The sequence below is a fragment of the Leguminivora glycinivorella genome, chromosome 24 (assembly GCF_023078275.1).
Source record: "Leguminivora glycinivorella isolate SPB_JAAS2020 chromosome 24, LegGlyc_1.1, whole genome shotgun sequence".
In the NCBI taxonomy this organism is placed as follows: Eukaryota; Metazoa; Arthropoda; class Insecta; order Lepidoptera; family Tortricidae; genus Leguminivora; species Leguminivora glycinivorella.
Window position 1 is genome coordinate 1,394,150 of NC_062994.1, and position 24,613 is coordinate 1,418,762.

General features: G+C 37.2%; 1 protein-coding gene across 2 annotated transcripts; it reads right to left on the bottom strand.

Moving 5' to 3' along the window:
• Window positions 1-95: 95 nt before the first annotated feature.
• LOC125238824 lies at window positions 96-23,474 on the bottom strand. 2 transcript variants are annotated; one of them, XM_048146273.1, is made up of 17 exons: window positions 23,357-23,474; window positions 20,832-20,934; window positions 19,054-19,183; window positions 17,148-17,417; window positions 14,704-14,824; window positions 13,919-14,051; window positions 12,834-12,962; window positions 12,418-12,527; window positions 11,112-11,182; window positions 10,173-10,570; window positions 9,520-9,625; window positions 5,483-5,604; window positions 5,020-5,035; window positions 4,381-4,451; window positions 2,351-2,440; window positions 1,386-1,570; window positions 96-311 (listed from the first exon to the last, which is right to left on the bottom strand). In XM_048146273.1, coding segments are annotated over exons 1-17 (2,202 nt in total). In that variant the 5' UTR covers window positions 23,359-23,474; the 3' UTR covers window positions 96-166. The 2 variants fall into 2 exon arrangements, with proteins under 2 accessions (XP_048002230.1, XP_048002229.1); XM_048146272.1 differs by lacking the exon at window positions 5,020-5,035 and having other exon boundaries at window positions 5,467-5,604.
• Window positions 23,475-24,613: the final 1,139 nt, after the last annotated feature.

Below are 24,613 nucleotides of genomic sequence, written 5' to 3' on the forward strand. Positions count from 1 at the left end.
ATTTTTTACGGTGTTAAATACATGAAGGTCCATTTCTAGAAATAGGAGCCCCACAAAGCGGGGCTTCGTCGACTCAGGAATTTCATGATTTGTAGTAAACCTCGCGGGTGTTGTAGATTTCGACTGTGGGTTATAGGTTCAATTGTGGTGCGCTAACCTCTCTAGTTTATGCTGGTAGGACCCGACACTGTTCATCGTGTTCTATTTCGTAGGGCTGCAGGGTAACGTCGGCCAACACGGCCAGTTGCTCGGCCACGTCAAAACCGGTCGCGTCAAGCAGTTTAACTGTTAGCTCGTCGAGACTTCGGGCGCTGCGGGAGAGAGAAAATAATAGCATTAAATTTTTGGAAAAAACCCCGACCACGACATAGTAGAGTCATAGTAGGTCTCACATTTTTTTTTCACTGAATCACTATTTCTCATACAACTTGTTTGATCGTAACTCAGAGGAAGACAAAAAAATGTATAGAAATTTCGGGACACTTTTTGTCTCCTACTAGAATCGAAAGAGCTTATTATTCTGAGTAGAAACAGTGCAAAAATTTCCAGAAATAAAAAAAAGTGAAATAGACAAAAAAAATAAAATTTATAATTATTTTTTAAATCGGGACTTAATCGCGTATAACTACATATTAAACTGACCTCCAACGTTTCAAGGAACCAAAAACCAAAACCAAGAAAACCAAAGTGGTGGTGTGGTTGGAAAACCAAGTGCGGGTAGTTCGAAAAACTCGCGCGGCTGTCAGAAGGTGTTGATGTCATTTCAAGCCAGTCTTCTCCGAGACCACGGGGACAACGCCGTCCTTGAAATGTTGGAGGTCAGTTTAATATGTAGTTATACGCGATTAAGTCTCGATTTTAAAAATAATTATGTGTAATAATCGTGAAAGTTTAAATTAAAATTTGCCCGAATAAGACACAACCTACATTTTTATCATAACTAAAGAGAGATGACTACGATTTAGGAAAAAAAACGTTACGAAGTTTTAATTTGCTTCTAAATATCTAAATCAAATAAGTGATAATATTGTCTTCGGTTACCGCGATTTACTTATGAAATAAAACTATAAAAAGCTATAAAGTGTTCGAAACGTCGGGATCAATTTTAAATTCATTATACGCGATTTAATCAGTTTACATAGTTTTATTTCAAATAAGTTATAGCTGCATTTCTTATTAGCGGAGGAATATTATTCCAGCATCGCCTGGTAGCATATTGGAAGATACCACGAAATCTAGCCATACTATGTCGTGGGTAGATATGGCTAGAGCCGAATTTTCGTATATTGGAGAAAACTAAAGTTATTCTAGAAAATACGAGGATTTTTTGCTATCTATTATTTTAAACGATAAATAAGGAAACGGTGGCTATGTAAATTACTCACATGATCTGAGCCTGCATAGTCCTATCCACTGCCAACTCCGCAAGTATTTCATGCACGTTGGTCGCAGGCACCCCCGCCAGCCGGCAAGGCACGGCCCTCACTGGCAGCGAGAGCCAGCTAGGCGAGAATGGACGCAGCTCGGGGCGAGATACGACGGCCGTGTTGCCGTAGTCTATGAAGAAAACCTGGAATATACGTTGGTTTATCACTACACTTTAGATACAGATACAGATCGGGCAGTCAAAAGAGCCTACTTGGGAAGACCGAATGGACGCCGTCCTGCTGGTCACCAAAATATCGTTGGGCGGATAGAGTGGAAGTTAGGGTTGCAAAAAAACGGTTTTTTTGGCTTGAAAAAAAAAAAACATGAAAAAAACAGTTTTTTTCTGGAGAATGTTTTTTTCTAAAGTACGAAATCTCAAAATTTGCAAAGCAGTTTTATAAGATTTTTTAGACTTAATGGTAACTATTAAACGAATTTAATCAAATAATTTCTTTTCTGGTCTTAAACGATGGTGCTCGGTTTTTTTTTTCATAATTAAAAAAAAAAAGATTTTTTTCTATTTGCAACCCTAGTGGAGGTAGACCTCCGTAAGCTCGGCGTCATTTCATTTCATTTATTTCATGCAAAACCATGGTTACAAGAGGTGTTACATAACATAAATTAGGTACATGGTCACCCTGCAAGGGCGTAGCACTGTCTTATAGAAAACTAGCTTAAAACTAAAAACTTTGCATGTACAATAAATAAAAGAATATTATCAAGCTGTGAAAGTATTACATTACGCGTACATTGTTATTTTCCGTCAATAATTAATAATATTAGTTTACAATTTTCCGTCGGCGTTTGCGTCGGCGAAAGCTGGCGCAATACCGCGCACAAGACCGATCAAAGTGGCGTGCTCTTGTGTTGGATGCCAAAACTCATTTTGGGTTATCGCGCCAGCTAAGTAGTAAGTAAGTACCTCTATTTTGTCATGCACCGCTATAACTCGCGCTCTGTAGTAGTTGCCAAAAAATGGAGCCGATACCAACTCGCCAGGCGCCGGGTCCAACTGAAAAAGGACATATATTGTTAGTCTGTCAGTTTTTTTTTAATTTTGGTGGTTTGGGTGATCGAAACATCCGAAATAAATTATTTTTTCAGTACAGATTGGTTCATTTTTAGTCTGGTCGTAACTTCAGAGGGCCATTTATACTTAAAATGGCCGTCAATAGAAATTGTCAACAATGTAAACAAACTATTATATAAAATATCAATATTTTAGCACAATTTTATTATTTTAAAGGTTGAGGATCATAATGTGAGATGAATTGATTAAATAGCACATGGATTTCGGCAGTATCTGATGAGTTAGAATGGAAATTAAGGACATTTTTACAAGGTTTGTTTACATTGTTCACAAATTCTATTGACGACGACTTTAAAAACGTCGTACGATACACGTGCAAAAAGGAAATTCGTAACTCGTGTCGATTTAAAACACTCTGTTCGGTCGTGTTGTAATTTATCGCCACTCGTTCCGAACTTCCTTTTTTCCGCACTTTGTACCAGGCTGATTTTTGAGTTATTGGAACTTTGACTTTATTCTAATTAATCAAATTTCAAATTTGATTGAAGTAATCGACTGTGGAATATTCGTGAACGACGGCCTAGCCAATTGTCACTGCAACAATCATGATTTCGTTTTCTATCAACCCTGTGCTAAAAGCGGCACTGAAAAAGCAGTTCCATGCATAAAGGAGAGTTGTAACTCCATACATCAGTAAATGCAAATTATTTGTAGTGACATCTAGCGACATTCACGCGTCAACTACTGTAAATTATCAGTACTGCTACTTGTCAATAGATGTCGCGACGAAGAAAAAGTCTACTGCTCAACAATTAATAGCTAATATTACAATAGTATTAATCAGTACTCTGTTTTCAATTCCTTCTGCTTGTAATATAAGTTGTAAACTGTTTTAATATTACATTTTTGGCAGATGCAACACTGTTGGCACCTAGTGTCGAGTAGTGGTACTGATAATTTACGCTATTGACGCGTGATTGACGCTAGATGTCACTACAAATAGCTTGCATTTACTGATGTTATGGAGTTACAACTCTTTCCATACTTATTCTAGGGTTTCATGTGATATTGTCTTCGGTTAGCACGATAGTTAATACCAAAGACATATTAACTCCGTATAGACAGATAAAGTCTAAGAAAAAAACGTACCTCAGAAACGTACCTAGATGGCATTACACCTTTGGGGTATGATCAGCTAGATGGCGCTAATAATAATATTTGACATTTTAACACATAATATTATCTTCGATTACCGCGATAGTTACTCATGAAATAAAACTATGGAAACTATTATACGCGATTTAATCCGTTTCCATAATTTCATGAATTTTAACACATATCAAGCTAAGAATATGGGCCAAATTGTCAAAACTGAGGTTTAAAAGTTTCAAGCCTGTGTCAAGAGATGGCAGTCTATGCACTGTGATTACACATTTTACTTCGACAGTAACTCTCTATAATACTCGATCCTCTTTGGTTAATACTCATGAAGTAAACCTATGGAAACGGATCATCGCGTATAATGAATTTACAACTCATCCCGACGTTTCGAACACTTTACAGCGTTCGTGGTCGTCGGGATGTATTGTAAATGAAATTATACGCGACATAATCCATTCCCATAGTTTTATTTGATCAGTTTCATGTGATCTACCTTATCTTATCTTATCTTAAATCTTATCTCACTTCGACCCATCGGGATCTTTTGTGCAATTACCCCTACGATCCTAAGATCCTTCAGCTATTCAGGAGCTTCTCGACCATCTCCACGTATCGGATGATGAGGCTCATGGGTAGCTCTCTGAAGTCCTTTGGTACCAGGTAGCCTGTTCCAAAGTTCTTCATTCTTTGTCTGGCGAGGTGTGATCTACCTACTTCTTTTGGAAATAAGGGCGTGAGTTTATGTATGTATGTGTATATACCTTCAAAGGGCCGGAGTTCGAAGCTGCGATGGACATCTCATCCACAAGGGCGGATAGAGACATGGTCTCATCTGTGAAATGAGACGATTTTGATTAACAATATGTTATCAAGGAAAAATGTTTGCGAGCGACACAGAAAAAAAAAAACAATTCAAATTCATTAATTGAATACCTTTAGAAAGGGCATTGAGCTCAATTTTATATCAATTTAAATAACCTACTCACAAAATTAAAATTTTGAAAAAACCCCCGACCGCGATATAGTGGACCAATTTTCATGAAACATGGCTAAGAACACTCCCGACTAACTCAGCATTCAGACAAAAAAAACTAAATCTAAATCGGTTGATCCGTTCGGGAGCTACGATGCCACAGACAGACACGTCAAACTTATAACACGCCGTCGTTTTTGCGTCGGGGGTTAATAAATATTAAAGGACATTCTTACACAGATTGAACGAGTCCCACGGTAAGCTCAAGAAAGCTTGTGTTGTGCACAAATACTTATATACATAGAAAACATGTCTCAGGAACAAATATCTGTGCTCATCACACAAATAAATGCCCTTACCGGGATTCGAACCCGGGACCACGGCTTAGCAGGCAAGTCGGTCAGACAGAATATAAAATTTGACTTACCTTGGCTATCAAAGTGTATTATACAACTTGCAGGTCTCATCTACGTGTGTGACCTTGACCTTGTGCCATGTCCCAGGTGGGGGAGAGGTGGGGAATGAACATTTGACAGTTATAGACACTAACCTGGATACAAAGTGAGCACATAAAACCGATCCGAACACCATTTACGCGTGTGACCTTGACTTTGCCTTTAAATGTATTAAAATGCTATTTTACATTTAATTTGACTAACCTCTGCTCTCGAAGTGCACGTACAACTTGCAAATCTCATCAACGTGTGTGATCTTGACCTTGTGCCATGACCCAGGTGGGGGGAGTAGTGGGGATGGGCATTTAACAATTAGACAATAAGCTGGGTGTTCATAAAACCTATTACACGAGCGTACCCTTCACCTTTTCTGACCTGCTAAGGAAATAACACATCTACATATATTTTATATAACTTGCCTCGGTTTTCAAGGTGCACGTACAACTTGCAGGTCTCATCTACGTGTGTGACCTTGACCTTGTGCCATGACCCAGGTGGGGGGAGCGGTGGGGATGGACATTTGACGTGTACGGACACGCGGTCTAGCGTCCAGCCATCTGTGGGCAGAATCAGGAAATATTTTTTTCAGTACAAATGTTGTTGGTTTTTTTCGCCATTTTTTTTAAGGCCATCTGTACTGAAAAACGTCGTACGATACACGTGCAAAAAGGAAGTTCGAAACGAGTGGCAATAAATTAAAACACGACCGAAGGGAGTGTTTTAAATCGACACGAGTTACGACTTTTTTACGCACTTATATCGTAATGTACTATTTTACAACAGCGATAACTCATATTTCCGGATTTCCTCACAGATGAAGTGAAAATCAGTAAGTATGTGTCACATGGTAGTAAAATTATTTCCACCCCCAAGGTGGTTAACACTTAAATACCTCACTACGCTCAGGATTCTATTTTAAAATCCCTTGCTACGCTCAGGATTTAAATATAGAATCCTTTGCTTCGTTCAGGATTCAATAAACACCCTCGGTATACATATATCAGTACATGCAAGTTATTTGTAGTGACATCTAGCGTCAATCACGCGACAAATGCGGCATATTATCAGTACCACTATTCGACACTAGGTGCCGACAGTGTCGCGTCTGCCAAAAATGTAATATATATAACAGTTTACAACTTATATTACAAGCAGCAGACTCTACCAAACTCTACATCATGACGTTCAATGTAAGGACGCTATCAACACATGAAAAATTGTTAGAACTATGGGAAGCAGTGAAAAATATACACTTTGATGTCATGGGCATCTGCGAGGTCAGGCGACCTGGTTGCGTGATTGAGGAATATGAACAGTTTATACTCTGCACGATGGGTACCACACCTGGGAAGCATGGCGTCGGCTTTATTGTGAAAAAACAATATAAAAATAACATACACCGCTTTATAGGACTAAATGAACGTATAGCTCTTCTAACCCTGAACATTGGCAACCTCCAAATTGATATAATTCAAGTCTACGCTCCAACCTCATCGGCAGATGACAGCGATATAACATTGTTCTACGATGCACTCAAGGGGGCGCTTGAGCTCGCTGGGAAACACATAATCATTATTGGCGATTTCAATGCAAAAATTGGGCAACCTAAACCTGAAGAATATTTGGTAACAAAGTGTCATGGATATGGTACAAGAAACGTCAGAGGCGAGACACTAATTCAATTTGCATACGAAAATAAGTTATCCATACTCAACACATTCTTTAAGAAAAGAAATAACCGACGCTGGACCTGGCGGTCACCTGATGGAGACACTAAAAATGAAATTGATTACATCCTATCGAACCATCCAAACTGGTTTCAAAACATTGAAGTTATTAACACCATTTACCCATCAGACCACAGACCAGTACGAGGCATAATCAATCTACAATGCAACAGAAAAAGTAGAGTCAACTACAACAAATTACCAAAAAGTTTATTAAAAACCGAAAATGAAATCAAAACATACACAGATACCATCTCAAGTTTTAAGAAAGACCTAGACTACGACGATAATACCACAGTACAAAGTTACCATGACAAGATTACACACGCCATCACCCAAAGTCTAGAAAAAGCGCAACAGGCTAGAAGACACGATCCGCAAAGCACAACCATTATTTCTAACAACACAAAAAAATTAATAAAACGACGACATGAGCTTCAACACACAAAACCTAAAACATTATTAATGAAAAAAGAGCTCAGTGCTCTATACAAATTAGTCAGCAAATGTATAAAAAATGACTACAAAATCCATAGACAAGAAGTATTTAAAAAGCACCTTAATTCATCCGGAAGCTTAAAAAGAGCATATAAAGAATTAAAAACTCACAAAACCTGGATAGAAGGCGTTAAAAAATTAGACAAAACATCACATGAAAGATGCGACATTTTAACTACAGCAACAAACTTTTACAAAACACTCTATCAAGGAAAAACGCCACCCTGCCACGGTCATCAGCTACAAGAGGGAAGATTTAATACTAATAAAGTCAGAGCAATTGATGAAATACAGGTCATGCAGCAAATAAAGAAACTGAAGCTACAGAAAAGCCCAGGCCCAGATAAAATAAGCAACGAGGCACTGAAATACGGCTCTACATCTCTTGCCCACCCACTGGCACACCTATTCAACTTAATACTTAACACAACAGTAACACCAAAACAGTGGTCGGAATCCAATATTATTCTTCTTTATAAAAAAGGCGACCCACACGACATTGCAAACTATCGGCCTATTAGTTTACTGCCAAGTCTCTACAAACTGTTTTCATCAATTATAGAAAGAAGAATAAGTAACACTTTAGAAAACCACCAACCAGCTGAACAGGCAGGCTTCAGGAGCGGTTTCGCAACAATAGATCATGTGCATACAGTAGAGCTCATAATTGAAAAATACCAGGAGTTCCGGAGGCCACTCTACATTGCCTTCATAGACTATCAAAAAGCTTTTGACACTTTATCTCACTTGTCAATATGGGAGGCATTAAAAGAACAACAAGTAGAGCTCCAGTACATAGAAGTCTTAAAACAACTCTATAAACATACCACAAGTAGAGTCCAACTGGAAAGTATCGGTCCGCCAATAAAAATAGAACGAGGCGTGAGGCAGGGCGATCCAATGTCACCGAAGATTTTTATAGCAGTACTAGAGGCGATTATTAGCAAGCTGAATTGGTCTGGCCGAGGGCTGCCAGTTAACGGTAAATACCTAAATCACCTAAGGTTTGCCGACGACATCGTCCTGCTCTCAGAACGTTTTACGGACCTGGAATATCTGATACACACTCTACAGGCTGCTAGTAGAGAGACAGGGCTAGAAATAAATCTCAGCAAATCAAAATTTAATGACTAATAGTACGGAAAAACCACTGTATATCGATGATACAAAAATGGAGTACGTAAAAGACTACATATATCTCGGAAAACAAATATCCTTTGACATGAAAAATATTGAACACGAAGTCGACAGGAGAATCAAGATCACCTGGAACAAATTCTGGAGCCAAAAAGAAGTTCTCAAGAGCACGTCAATGCCTATTAAATTCAAAAAGAAAATCATGGATTCATGCTTACTACCATCCCTCACATACGCAGCGCAAACTTGGAAATTTACCAAAAATATTAAAACAAAAATAACGACATGCCAAAGAAGTATGGAGAGAAGTATTACTAATATTAGAAAAATCCAAAAAATCAATCACAGCATTATCCGATCTAAAACCAAGGTGATAGACGCGCTACAGTACGCAAAAAAGCAAAAATGGAGATGGGCAGGCCATGTCGCCAGGATGAAGTCGAACAGATGGGCGAAACAAATAACCATATGGCCAGGACCGCAAGGAAAACGTGCTAGCGGAAAACCATACACGCGATGGTCGGACGAGATAGTTAAGGTGGCAGGAAAAAACTGGATACAAAAAGCCCAAGACAGATCCAACTGGCTTACTCTGGAAGAGGCCTTCACCCGAGAAGGGGTTCTTGCAAACAAATGACGTATGGAACTATATTTGACATAATTAATTATATGTAATAAATTAGTAATTATAATTATAATAGACCGAATTTAAATGAAATTAATATAATCAAATCTTTAAGAATTATTGACGTTGTAAGAATGCAAGAAATAAAAGGCTTTTTTATTTTTATTTTTATTTTATTTATTTATTTATTACAAGCAGAAGGAATTGAAAACAGAGTACTGATTAATACTATTGTAATATTAGCTAAAACTGGTTGAGCATTAGACTTTTTGTTCGTCGCGACATCTATTGACAAGTAGCAGTACTGAAAATTTACGCTAGTTGACGCGTGATTGACGCGTAGATGGCGCTAGATGTCACTACAAATAACTTGCATTTACAACTCTTCCCTTACTTATTCCTCTATGATGTCAACATAAGTTATTTTTTCTCAATTTTCATATTAAACTATATTTTTTTTTTATTTTTGGTAAAAAATCACGTACCTGGATGTATTTTGACGTGTCGTTTGTTACATAATTTGCCCTTATAGCAACCATCGCCCCCTTTGTAATGCTTGCAAATGTCCATCTCATCTCTGTTGCTATAACCCTGCAAAAAAATAACATACATACAACACATACATACAATCACGCCTGTATCCCATAAAGGGGTAGGCAGAACACATGAAACTACTAAAGCTTCAGTGCCACTCTTGGCAAATAAGGGGTTGAAAGAAAACGAAACTGTGACATTGCAGTGACAGGTTGCCAGCCTCTCGCCTACGCCACAATTTAACCCATATCCCACAGTCGCCTTCTACGACACCCACGGGAAGAAAGGGGATGGTGAAATTCTTAACCCGTCACCACACAGGCAAAAAAATAAATATTAAAATATTAAGAGAAAGTCAATTTAATTTTGGTTATTATGAAACTAATACATTTCGGATATTGGGTGTAATAGGCCAATGTCATTTTGGCATTTTGATGCACTGAAAGTCGGTATTTTTGGAATTTCAGACATTTTACCACTAATCTGTTTTAACATTGCGACATTCTAAGAATATGGTATTACAAAATTTTGTTGTAACGAGCCGTAATCAAAAATACCCCTTTCCGACTTAACACTTTTCATGGCTAAAAACTTAAAAACTCACCGTGACAGCTTCAACGGCATTCTCATGTTCGTTAAATCTCATTTCATCTAAATCCATATTTTCTAACGCTTCCAATTCTTTGGCCATTTCTTCATCAGATCTAAGATCCATTTCATTTAGTCTAATATCATTATTTTCATCTTTCCTTATTGTATTTTCTTTAGTTTTTGTGTCTTTATCAATTTCCTCATCAAGTATATTAATATCATCAAATATTTTGTTTTCTTCATGAGTTTCATCTTTACTAATATTTACATCTGATTTAATTATATTTACAGGTTGATTCTCATTATTTATTATATCATCCTGAGTAAGGACTTTTGTTCTATTTATTTTAGTCGAATGAATGCTTTCGTTGTCAATACTGTTCTTAGAATTATTATTTAGCTCTGGATCATCTAAAAAACACAAAATATATTCAGAAAAGTGTGTACTTAATTAATAAAAAAAAATACTATTAGGACGGTTTCCACTCAAAATTACAAGAATATTGAAAATATTTAAAAAAACAAGTATAGTAAACTGAGGTGAATAGGGATAACCGGGGTGAAAAGAGACAAAACTTGGCTTCTTCTTCTTTGCGTTATCTCGACACTGTGTCGACAGCTTCGGGTTTGGCAACTAATCCTAGGATCTGTAGTGTATTGTGATCTTAAAAATATAAAAAAACTTTTCTGTCTCTAAATAATTTTTATTTTATTTTATTTAAAGGTTCACGAACAGTTATTACATTGAAACTTGTGTATATACATCAATAATTTCATAGGCACATGCTTAAAGTATTAGTGCGCTTTCACATTATCCGATCCGATATCGGAAGGACTTCAAAGGCAAAAATCAAAGATGGCTGCTTAAATGTATGGGATATCGGTCCTACATCCAATATCGGATCGGATAATGTGAAAACGCATTCAGGTACTAGGTATTTGTACAACTTACTTGAATCCATTGCTTGAATTAATTGATTGATAGTATTTCCATCTTCTAAAAATACGTAAACTCGCAAGGAACTGAAATATATAAGATAATTAAAAATAAAACTAATTTAGTAGGTAAGGTTAGCACAAAGTAACCGGTAAATTTAAGAAAACAGCCTATCAAGAACTGCCACTTCATGCCCCTAGGGCTTATTAGGCCCAAACTGTTAAACAATGCTGTTTGTGTACCTATGTATGTATAAGACTAGCAACATTAATTTATTCATGGTTTCCATGGTTACATATATAATATTTCTTGTGTGTATGTCCTTGCTAATAGATTTTTTTTCGCTTTTGTGTTTTAAATAATAAATAAATATAGGACATTCTTACACAGATTGACTGAGGCCCACGGTAAGCTCAAGGAGGCTTGTGTTGTGGGTACTCAGACAACGATATATACACCGTGTTTCCGGTATCACTCAAAACCTCAGACACCCCAACTGATTTTTATTTTTTTAAACGTATCTAGAATATTCATTTTTTAATTTGATGATTATTATTTTTTTAAATTGAATATTTAATTTTCTGTGCAGCTGTACTCGACTTTTAACTCTACACTCAATAAAATAATTGCTAGCTACCATCGTAAACCTTAAAACTGATTAATTGTGTACGTTACTGCAACGACATAAGGTTTACCAATAGACAGCTATGTCACTGTAAAGCACGTTAAACTGTGTCACAGTACCTAAACTTCAAATTGGACAGGTGACGCAGTAAGCAAATTTAAACCTAAAATTCAAAATGACAAGGTTGTAATTAGGTAAGAGTTCAATTTGTTATGACTTATGATAAACTTTAAAATTAAAGTGACGCACAACGTCAAACTCGTAGCGGAAAAAATAATCGTCCAAGTAACCAGCCAGTATTAATACCCCTAAATACTGAAAAAGGTATACAACCTCTAGCAATATGATTATGCACAATGTTGTATTACGAATTTGTAGAATGGGCACGTAAACAATAACTAATTATACAAATTAAAACAAAAAATATTACCCCCATCAAGATATAGCTCAATCGATTCTACTCTCGATTCTGAACAAACGGTTTTCAGGTTTTTAGTGTTAAGTGAAACACGGTGTATAATATATAAATACGTATAATTATACATAGAAAACATCCATGACTCAGGAACAAATATCTGTGCTCATCACACAAATAAATGCCCTTACCGGGATTCGAACCCGGGACCGCGGCGCAGCAGGCAGGGTCACTACCGACTGCGCCAAACCGGTCGTCAAATGTTTAGTTAATTTTCTTACCCATCATCATTGAACTCTTCTGCGAGTTTAACTTGGTATCGTTTCCCCAAGTATTGCTCCAGAAATTCTGTTCGTCTGTTTTCTATTTTTTTATCGTCCGTCTGCTCTACCTAAAAAAGTATTAACCGTGGTGAATAGAGATAGCTGGGGAGAATTGGGACAAAACAAAAAATGGCATATACGTTACATTGGCTTAACTTCGTATAAGACAAATAAAGACTATAAAAAAAACCAGGAAAAAATGATGACACTTTTTGTTGAAAGTCGGTAAGATGTAACACTCGACACAAATTTTAAAACAATTCAGGTAAAGGATTTATGAGTTAATATAGTTTAACATTATAAGTACTATAACAGCTCACTTTTAAGCTGTTATAGGGGTACATTTCTGCACACAGGCATGTTTTGTTACTCACGTCGGCTAAATAGCAGAGATGTGCCAAGGGCGGGGTGATTGCGAACTGCGGGGCGAGAGGGAACAGGCGACTTTGGACAGCCGGTCGGAATTCCCCCGTGTCCACAAGAAACACTTCTGGATCACCATCCTATAGAATAAAGTTGGTAAAGTTATATGACTTCAAAATCTGTTTTTTATTATTATTGTTCAGTACAGATGGTGTTTTTTTTACGCACTAGTGCGAGAAGTGGTTCATTATATGCCAGGTCGAAACTTCGGAGGCTCATCTTTACTGGAAAACGTCGTACGGAGTCTCGATTTAAAACACTCCCTTCGGTCGTGTTTTAATTTATCGCCACTCGTTTCGAACTTCCTTTTTTACGCACTTGTATCGTAATGTACTATTCTCTACGCCTTGTAAAACACAGTCCCCCGCCGCGTCTGTCTCATCTGTCTGTGTGTTCGCGATAGTCAACACACCTTCCACAAGAATCATTATATTCATAGGTGAAAACAGCATAAAAATCCCTTCAGTAGTTTTTGAATTTATCCCTAACACAGACAAGACGCTCAACGAGGGTGCGGTGTGCTGATGACAGAAGGACCTACGGAACTAATTTGTTCCGTCTATTGTCCTTTGAGTAGTCGGCAACCCGAACCCTCCTTGGAACTTGTACACTCTTTTTTGCTGTGTACTTAACACAGCAAAAGGGAGTGTACAAGCTTGTAATGGGTTGGCAACGCGCATGTGACACTCCTTGAGTTGCAGGCGTTTATAGGTTACGGTGACCGCTTTCTATCAGGCGGACCGAATGCTTGTTTGCCACAGTATTAAAAAAAAGACGCGACGGGCGACTTTGTGTTTAACCCCCGAAAACGACGGGGTGTTATAAGTTTGATGAGTCTGTCTGTGTGTGTGTCTGTCTGTGGCATCGTAGCTCCCGAACGGATGAACCGATTTGGATTTAGTTTTTTTTTGTCTCAAAGCTGAGTAAGTTGGGAGTGTTCTTAGCCATGTTTCATGAAAATCGGTCCACTATGTCGCAGTCGGGGGTTTTTCAAAGTTTTAATTTTGTGGTTCTATAAGATGTAGTGATGACATACCTCTGAAACTATGTAGAGGGCTCGAAAGAAGTGCTCAGTTTCGGTTTCGTCATAGTAAGCGCATACTGTTTTGGGAATAAAATCTTTTGCTATTTCTTGATTTTGGTAATAATTCAACATTCCTTCCATAATACTGAAAAAAAAATAGACCTTTAATAAACGATTTTATAACATTTTTGTTATGTTTGTCTCTTGGTGTCGTCTTCTTTCCGCACTTGTATCATAATAAGCGTTTTGTGTAACTATTGTAGGTAACAATACTGTTAAAACAATTAAGTAATTTATAACTCTAGCCGACATCTAGGTCAAGTTTATATTACATACATACATACATATACATACAATCACGCCTGTGTCCCATGAAGAGGTAGGCAGAGCACATTAAACTACTCAGGTTTGAGTGCCACTCTTGTTAAAATTAATTTGTTAAGTTTATATGAAAATTAGAAAAATAATAAATACATATAACGACTGGTCATCTTAGGCACTAGTCCCACCAAGCGAGTAAAGCGATGAATTATCAGCGATAGAAATGAACAAAAAATAGTCTCCCCCGTGTAAATAAAAGAGAGGGGGAGAGAGAGAGAGAGAGAGAGAGAGAGAGAGAGAGAGAGAGAGATTCTATAATCCATTTTGTCCGCTTCTATCGCTGACAGTGATAGCTCATCGCTTCCGTACATGTTACATGTTATGTGATCGTCATGAATAAATGTCTTTTATGTTTTATGTTTACTTGCTTTCGATGGAACCAGTGCTTTAGGCAATACATTATGATATGTACTTACTTGATGAAGGAAGTATCGTCGGCTACGATCCATAACTGGGCACCATCTGCACTTATAATGGTGGCTTCTTTCGTCGCAGGGTCCAACTTCGGTTGCGGAGGCAGGCCCACTGGTTGACAACCTGGACATATTACACTATATAAACGACTAAATACGGGCCGGGTTTTGACGACCGGTCTGGCTCAGTCGGTAGTGACCATGCCTGCAAAGCCGCGGTCCTGGGTTCGAATCCCGGTAAGGGCATTTATTTGTGTGATGAGCATAGTTATTTGTTCCTGGGTCATGGATGTTTTCTATGTATATAAGAGTACTTATGTATTTATCTATATAAGTATGTATATCGTCGCTTAGCACCCATAGTACAAGCTTTGCTTAGTTTGGGGCTAAGTTGATCTGTGTAAGGTGTCCCCAATATTTATTTATTTATTTTATTTATAAACAATCAAACTTTGTAACATTGCTAATAATAGTGGTGATTTATTCCCTGATCCCTATAACCTAGATTACGGCTCAGGGTACGAAACCGAATGGCACAAACGCTCACGAAACGAAACGCTCGTAGATATCTATCTCTATCGCTCTTGTGTATTGGCGCGACAGAGCCAGACTACCTTTCTCGGAGTTTCGTTTCGCGTCGGCCGCTGGACGCAAATCCGAGGCTATATTTACATTACATCTATAATTCATATGTACTTTTAGCAATAGCAAAGACATATATAAAGACAGATAAAGTCTAAAAAAACGTACCTCAGTACCATACAGAATAAGGTACGCTACGGAAAAAGGTACGGCATTACACCTTTGGGGTACGCTCAGCTAGATGGCACTAATTTGACATTTTAAAACATATCAAGCTTAGAATATGGGCCAAATTGTCAAAACTGAGGTTCAAAAGTTTCATGGCAGTCTGTGCACTGTGATTACACATTTGCTTCGACAGTAACTCTCTATAACACTCGATCCTCTTTGGCAATAGTATACATTTCATGTAATAAGCTGACATATTGATACCTAAATAAATCATTTTTCATTTTCATTTTTAACTCTTTCCCTTTTCACCCCAGGTATCTCTATTCACCCCTGTTTAACTTTGACAGTCAATAAAGTATAAGGTAGCGCCCGATAGGGTGTAAGGACTATTTAAGAGTCTAAAATGAACTGGACTATTATAACCCGGCAACCTTCAAATCAAGGGTGAGCAGGCATCTTCTGGGCGAGCTCACTCCATCGTAGGCCACGTCCTTGCCTTTGGCTAGTCTGTGGCCAAGAGTAAGCCCATTGATAATTAAAAAAAAAATAGCTTATGACCGGTCTGGCTGTCGGTAGTGACCCTGCCTGCTAAGCCGTGGTCTTGGGTTCAAATCCCGGTAAGGGCATTTATTTGTGTGATGAGCACAGATATTTGTTCCTGAGTCATGGATGTTTTCTATGTATAAAGTATGTATTTATCTATTTAAGTGAGTCATGACGACCGGTCTGGCGCAGTCGGTAGTGACCGTGCCTGCTACGCCGCGGTCCCGGGTTCGAATCCCGGTAAGGGCATTTATTAGTGTGATGAGCACAGATATTTGTTCCTGAGTCATGGATGTTTTCTATATATATAATAGGGTGGATCAAAAAAACACTTTTTTGGAATTAGCAAACCTAATAATTATCAATCAATGACCCTTAGTCTATGAAGCCTTTGTGCAAAATTTCAGCTTTTTTAATCAACATCTTCAGCCCCCGCATCAGGTTTGAAATTTTGAAAATCTCATACAAACCTGAAAATTCAACTTTCAGATAATAAAAAAATTTCGGCTGTATTATGTTAAGTATATGTTATTGATACATATCAATATAAGAAACTACCAAAAGTTGCGAATATAGCATCAAAAATCGCCTAAGTTCGCCTAGTTTCAGTACATTTGCCGAAATAGCCGCTAAAATACCGAAAATTTGCGATTTTTAACGCTATTTTCGCAACTTTTGGTAGTTTCTTGTAATAATATGTATCAATAATGTATACTGAACATAATACAGCCGAAATTTTTTTTTGATCTGAAAGTTGAATTTTCAGGTTTGTATGAGATTTTCAAAATTTCAAACCTGATGCGGGGGCTGAAGATGTTGATTAAAAAAGCTGAAATTTTGCACAAAGGCTTCATAGACTAAGGGTCATTGATTGATAATTATTAGGTTTGCTAATTCCAAAAAAGTGTTTTTTTGATCCACCCTAATATATAAGTATTTATATATTATATATATATCGTTGTCTGAGTACCCACAACACAAGCCTTCTTGAGCTTACCGTGGGCCTCAGTCAATCTGTGTAAAAAATGTCCTATAATATTTATTATTTATTTATTTATAAGTATGTATATCGTCGCTTAGCACCCATAGTACAAGCTTTGCTTAGTTTGGGGCTAAGTTGATCTGTATAAGGTGACCCCGATATTTAGTACCTGTATCAGTCAAATTTTCATTTCTCTCCACAGTTACATTTCCATTCGCTTTAATAAAATCTCTTCCATTAGAATTTATATCACGATCTCTCCAATTCTCTGTCTTAGTATGACTCATTCGATTTTCCCTTTTGTATGGTTTTCTATCGTTTGCTGGTAACCTCTGAATGTTAGAGGGAGACGGTGTGTTAGAGTTAGACAGTGTTTCATGAGCTTGCTTCTGTATGTGTGGTGGTATATAAGTATCTGTCGTAATACTGGTAGTAGGTCCTGAAAAAAAAATCATCATCATCTTTGACTTTCGTCCATGTTTTGGCGTTTGGTCAGTTGGAAGCCAAACATGAATTTCTAGAAATAAATAAAATAAAAAAATTCTAGTACTTGTTGCCATGGGTAATAAGTACTTACATTACCTACCTACCTACTACAGGCCTACTGTACTGAAAAACGTCGTACGATACACGTGCGAAAAGGAAATTCGTATCTCGTGTCGATTTAAAGCACTCCCTTCGGTCGTGTTTTAAATAAATAAATATTATAGGACATTCTTACACAGATTGACTGAGCCCCACGGCAAGCTCAAGAAGGCTTGTGTTGCAGGAACCTAGACAACGATATATATAATATACAAATACTTATATTATATACATAGAAAACATCCATGACTCAGGAACAAATATCTGTGTTCATCACACAAATAAATGGCCTTACCGGGATTCGAACCCGGGACCGCGGCGTAGCAGGCAGGGTCACTACGCGCTAGGCCCGACCGATCGCCACTCGTTTCGAACTTCCTTTTTTACGCACTTGTATCGTAATGTACTAATTCATCACAACAACTGGTAAAGGCTGTTGATACTTTGAAACCGGATAGCAAAATTGCATTTTATCCACAAGAGTGTAAAGCAGAATTTAACTACAATTATGATTTTGCATCATAAATATTAAATAAATATATGGGTTTCATTAGTTTGATGTTTTATATTTAGTATTTTACAGTGGCGGGGCGTGAAAATTATATAATCATTTATGGTTTAGTTATTCCATTTCTCGTCATTGCGACATTTCCTGCACCTATTAAGCTCTTATAGATCTCTGTTTGGCCCAAAGGTTAGCTGGTAGAGAATGCCTTCTGGCATTAAGTTCGCCTTTTGTACATTTTTTTACTGTGCAATAAAGTTCAAATAAATAAATAAATAAAATTTTTGTTGGTAAAGCCGGAGGGGTTTTTGGAATCTGTTTTGTATGGACTTCTACAGATACTAGAGAAGAGAATTATAGGGAACCAGTTGGGAATCGAGTCTCCGCCACTGGTATTTTATTTTTTCTGGTTGGTGTGGTGAAAATTTTGTGTTTTACTCGGTAGCAAAATTTGTTTCACCTTCGTGCCTTGAAACGCGGTTTAATATTGGAATCATTCTGCTCGGGCATCAATATTGGCACGTGCGGTCAAACAACAACTCTGGCCCCTTGTAAAACAATAGTTATTTGTTATACAAGGGGGCAAAGTTGTATTTTAAATTTTTAAAGCCGAGTGTGGTATTGAAAAACGAGCAAGTGAAAGGATGCTATGGTTGAACCACGAGCGAAGCGAGTGGTGCGAGGATAGAATCCTGAACTTACGAATTTTTTAACACACGAGAAGTAAAATACATTTGCACCCGAGTGTAACACAAAACTTTTCCCCCTCACTATAGCGAGGAAACTACAACGCAAAAAATGCGTTTATCACTATCATTCCAGTAGTTCCAGGTGGTAAATCATCTTTATTACTAGATTCACCTACTTTATTCAAGGTCAAATTAATTTACCCACTAGTGGATAAAATGCGTTTTTACCCGCTGGTATTAAAGGACAAAACACGTGTTTCCGAGCTAGTGAGGGGAAAAATCTATTTTTTTCTTACCTAGACTGCTCGCTGCCAAGTTGAAATCAGTAATGGCATACATGAATTCATCTAACTGTTTACTGCATTGAAGAAAGCGGTGCTTAAACTCTCTAGGATCACATGACAGCTGGGCTAGGAAACTCCTTGCCTGAAATTAAAAAACAAAGGTACCTATTAAACGTTAAGCAAGATTGTTATATTAAACGTTAAGCATAATAGGCAAGTTTCCTGTACTTAAAATAAAATATTTTATGCAGTGCACGAAATAAAGCACCACATAATTAGAAGAAAAATATGGACAGTGGTTACGATTAAACATAATTTCTATTTAATAAGTCAAAGAGAAAGATATAAAGTACCTAAATGAATTGACCGTGACGTCACTCCTCAGTATTTCATAGCAATTCCATATTAGCAAATCGTTTTGACAGTTCTTAAAAAGAAGCTGATTTGACTAGTAGGGAACTAGCCTATTCATACTAAAACTGGTTTTGTGTGTGTTATTTCTTTCCACTGAAAACGCAAAAGCAATTTGGTTTAAATTTGGTACAGGGTTATTGCGGAAAATATTTTTTTGAATTTCCGGTAAATCCATACAAATATTATAAATGGGAAAGTGTGTGTGTCTGTTTATTTGTCCGTCTTTCACGGCGAAACGGAGCGACGAATTGACGTGATTTTTAGGTGGAGATAGTTGAAGGGATGGAGAGTGACATAGGCTACTTTTTGTCTCTTTCTAACGCGAGCGAAGCCGCGGGCAAAAGCTAGTATTATCTAATTTTAACTACAAATTTGATAATATATAGTAAATTTCATCAAACCATCCGTTACTATTAAAGTGCGTGCTGCAACTGGCACTTAAGATTTTGCCTCTTAATATATTTCTTTACGCAGAAAAAGTTGTAGGTAAAAACTATTAACCCCTCGTATGCTTAGACACGGATCCGAGCGTGGGCATTTAAATCTATTGTTTTAAATGTTAAGGTCACTCTTTCATACATACATACATACATACATATAATCACGCCTGCATCCCATAAAGGGGTAGGCAGAGCACATGAACTACTAAGTTTCAGTGCCACTCTTGGCAAAAAGGGGTTGAAAGAAATCCAAATTGTAATTGCAGTGACAGGTTGCCAGCCTCTCGCCTACGCCACAATTTAACCCATATCCCACAGTCGACTTCTACGACACCCACGGGAAGAAAGGGGGTGGTGAAATTCTTACATTTATTCTTAAATTTTAATTCTTAAATTTTTTCTTCTTACTATTTCAATGATCAAAATTGACAGGCCGCGTATGAGCGGTTAAGATTATAAATCTATATTTTCAACCCCCGACGCAAAAACGACGGGGTGTTATAAGTTTGACGTGTCTGTCTGTCTGTCCGTCTGTGTGTCTGTGGCATCGTAGCTCCCGAACGGATGAACCGATTTAGATTTAGTTTTTTTGTCTGAAAGCTGAGTTAGTCGGGAGTGTTCTTAGCTATGTTTCATTAAAATCGGTCTACTATGTCGCGGTCGGGGGTTTTTACAAAATTGTAATTTTTCACCACCCCCTTTCTTCATGTGGGTGTCGTAGAATGCGACTATGGGATATGGGTTAAATTGTGGTGTAGGCGAGAGGCTGGCAACCTGTCACTGCAATGCCACAGTTTCGTTTTCTTTTAACCCCTTATTTGCCAAGAGTGGCCCTGAAGCTTTAGTAGTTTCATGTGCTCTGCCTACCCCTTTGTGGGATACAGGCGTGATTGTATGTATGTATGTTTAATTTTTCTGCTACATTTGGACACATACCTGTTCTTGTAAATGTCCGATATGGTGCACCGCAGCAACGCATGCACTGTCAAACTTCCGGATCCGTTCCTCCATCTCCTTCCTGTGATATGTTTGAGAACTCCTGTAACACAAACAGAACATAAGCTCACACATATTCTCAAGAGGGGTAGGCAGGACTACGGTTGAAAAAAAAAAAGTTTTTTTTTTTAGAATTATGAAAAAAAAAACATGAAAAAAACCAAGCACCATGTTTTCTTTTTCTAAATAAATGGTTTTTTTTTCAGATGAACAAATAATACGACAATAACGGTTTTTCGTGATTTGTAACGTTTCAATAACAATAACGTACATTTTAATTCGATAAACATTCAGTATACAAACATTTATTGGGGAATACCCCGATGTGGCGTGGAGCGTGGAGAGGCGGTGGTGTTGCCAACAGTAAATAGCGATAATTACTAACTACAGATTGTGTAAATGTTAGTTTTATAAAACCAGAAATTAAAGTTATTAAATTGAATTTGTTTAATAGTTTAACATAAAGTCTAATAAACCGTTTAAAAGTATTAACTCTTCTGCAAATTTTGAGATTTCGACCTTTAGAAAAAAAACATACTCTAGAAAAAAAGACTGTTTATTTTCACGGTTTTTTTTTTCATGTTTTTTTTTCAAGAAAAAAAAAACGTTTTTTTTGCAATCCTAAGCAGGACACATGAAACTGCCCAAGTTCACAGTGCCACTTTTAACACTTAACGGCAATTTAGTTACCTCACAGTTAACCATACTTTGTATAAGGTCTTTCGGCCCGGTACCGCACCAAATGTGTTCACAGGGTTGAATGAAAAACCAATAATTGTGACATTGCAGTAGCTGGTTCAAAAATGAACTCATTATCTCACAGACTTATTATTTAAACTTTATTGCACAATTTAAAAAAAACTATAAATGGCGGACTTAATGCCTTAAGGCATTCTCTACCAGTCGACCATAGGGCAAAACAGAAATTTGCAAATGTGGGTCATCATCATCATATTAAGAGCCAGGCTCTTGTCTGTGGAGTAATCGCCATTCCGTTCTTTTCTCTGCCGCTTGTTTGAGGTCCTGATACGTCACTATGTTGGTCTTCTCTTTAAGTTGGTCTAAAAACGCACGCCTCGGTCTTCCCCTGCCTCTCCTCTTTTCTATTTGCCCTTCCATTATTGATTTTATGTAAGTATCGTGCCGTATCAGGTGCCCCAACATGTTTCCCCTTCTATTTTCAATTGTTTTTAGCAGAGATCTCTTTGAATGTGGGTGCAGTGAGAAAAATAATTTAAGAAGCCTTCTATGACACAAATGGAAGGAAAGATCCTCCTGTAACATTCATTACTTATTTATTTACATGCATAGGACACGGGATCCTCTTTGGTATTGGACTATACAGCCATAAACACAAGTACCTACCATTCCGATGTTGCTTAAATCATCTATCATAGATGTAAAGGCCTATTTATTAAGAATTAAAATGAATAAAGAGAAAAAATAATATAGTATTATTACTGTGTATTTTGGGCGCATAAAGAAATCCTTAAATCACAACTTCCGATACACCTAAAGAAAACAGTAATGATCTCAACCATATTATCTTGCCTTACCTATGGCTGTCAAACTTGGACCCTAAACCAGTCAACCAAAAATAAAATACAGACCACGCAAAGAGCAATGGAAAGAAGCTGTTTAGGCATCAAGTTAAAGGACAGAATAAGATGCTCAGATATTAGACAGAAGACGCAAGTAACTGATGCCTTACGCTTTGCTCAAAGCATGAAATGGAGATGGGCGGGTCACGTGGCAAGGCTAACAGGTGGACAGGAAAGGTTACAAAGTGGAAAGGACCACAGGGATCAAGAAAGAGAGGACATCCACTATCCAGGTGGCAGGATGACATTGTGGCTACTGCAGGCAAGGAATGGCAAAGCATGGCAAAAGATAAAGTAAAATGGAAACAGCTGGAGGAGGCTTTTACCCAGAAGGGGTCTACAGAATACAATCAATAATAAAAACTAAATTAAAAGAAAAGAAAATCTTTCTGTAGAATAATAAAGCTTAAATAAATAAATAAAAATAATTATTACTGTATGTTTATCAGCATCTTTTATAAAACAATGTGACTTAGTGAGCTTGTCCACTTAAAAATTAATATGAAAATTCAAAACACTCAGAGAAAGAGCTAAATATTTGACATCAAAATTCACTGACTTGTAAAGCTAAACCAGCTATATGCTACTTATACTAACCCTGCCATGGGTCCATGAATATCACTCATTTTTTCACAGCTTAATTTTATTTACAATTTTCTTCAGATTCACTCGTTTTGGCCAAAAAACGAATGAATGTTGGATTTTATTTTTTTTTACTTTATAAGAGGTCATCTTCTGATATAATTAAAACCAGACAGATGCAAGCAGTTATAGAAAATACGATTTTTTTTCACGAAAGCAGTTACAATAGAATTTGAGCCAGATAACCTATGAAAAAAAATTTAATGTATTAAAAATACTTACATTATGGCAGTAGATGTCTATTCCACTTATAAATAAACAAGAGCTTTGGTTTTTTTATCAACACACAAACACTTCTACACAACTTGAAACAGACATCATGTCAAAAAGTTGATAAAATTGTTTGAATAACATTGTCACAATAACATTGCTGTAACTAGCGTTATTAAAACAATAATATGGACATTTTCATACAATATTTGAAATATATTTGTCTAGTTTTGTTTTTATTCGAAGAGCTTTCACGGTTCACCGCGTTCACGGTGACGAAAGAAAGTTGTAAAATGACACATGACACTGACATAATAATATGACGCCACTGACGCTGACGCGCTGACGTGAGGTCATTAGCATTGACAGTGACAATTCCAAGAGCGTTCAGAAACTCTGCCAAAACATTCGCTAGGGCTAACAGGGAACGGAACATTATAGTCTGTCAAGCCATTTCCGTCAATAGATTAAAGCGCCAAGATTAAAAAAGCCTAAAATGTAAAAATTGTATTATTGTTTGAAAGTTCGCTGTAAATTTATGGTTTAGACTGTAAGTTGTAAGGAAAACTAGTAGGTTTAGCATGTTGCAATTTCTTATTGGTTCTCAAGAACGTTCATCTTGATCACAGATCAATACAACAAGATGGCCCTTACAGGGCGACTCGCGGTCACCAAACATACGACAAATCAGGTTTATAAAAGTTTGAACGCGTGCGACACCGATCAGTAGCGCCCAAGTATACGACCCGCTAACAGTGTCCGTGTCCGCCCGGGAAAAAATCTTAAATAATCAATTTTGGTTGCAAACAATGGTCTCTTACAGCATAAAGTGGTGTGGCAAGTCTTCTAACACTTCTACATGTAAAAAAGATGGAACAACATTCCACAGTTAAGTCAAATTAATTATTTTGTTGAATATTGTTTATTGTCCGCGGAGTTCATTTATACTGGTCAATATGGTTGTGCTGAGCGGCGCCGAGGCGCGTCCATCCCTCTTTACCGAGTTAAAAATGTGATATGCTATCCCTTTCACGTAAACGACTAGGCATGGGGCCATGTTAGTTTATGTCTGTTGCGGGAACTTCGTACTGCCGTTCGTACCATGTGCTACCATTTTATGAAATATAAAAGAAAGCAGATTTGTAATAGTGAATAATTATCTAGAATCTGTAGAGTCTGTAGTGGTATTTAGTTCATTGATTAGTTTAGAATATTTAGTTGGTTATTTAACTTAGTAAACGTAAGTAAAAATGCACAGTTTAGTTATTA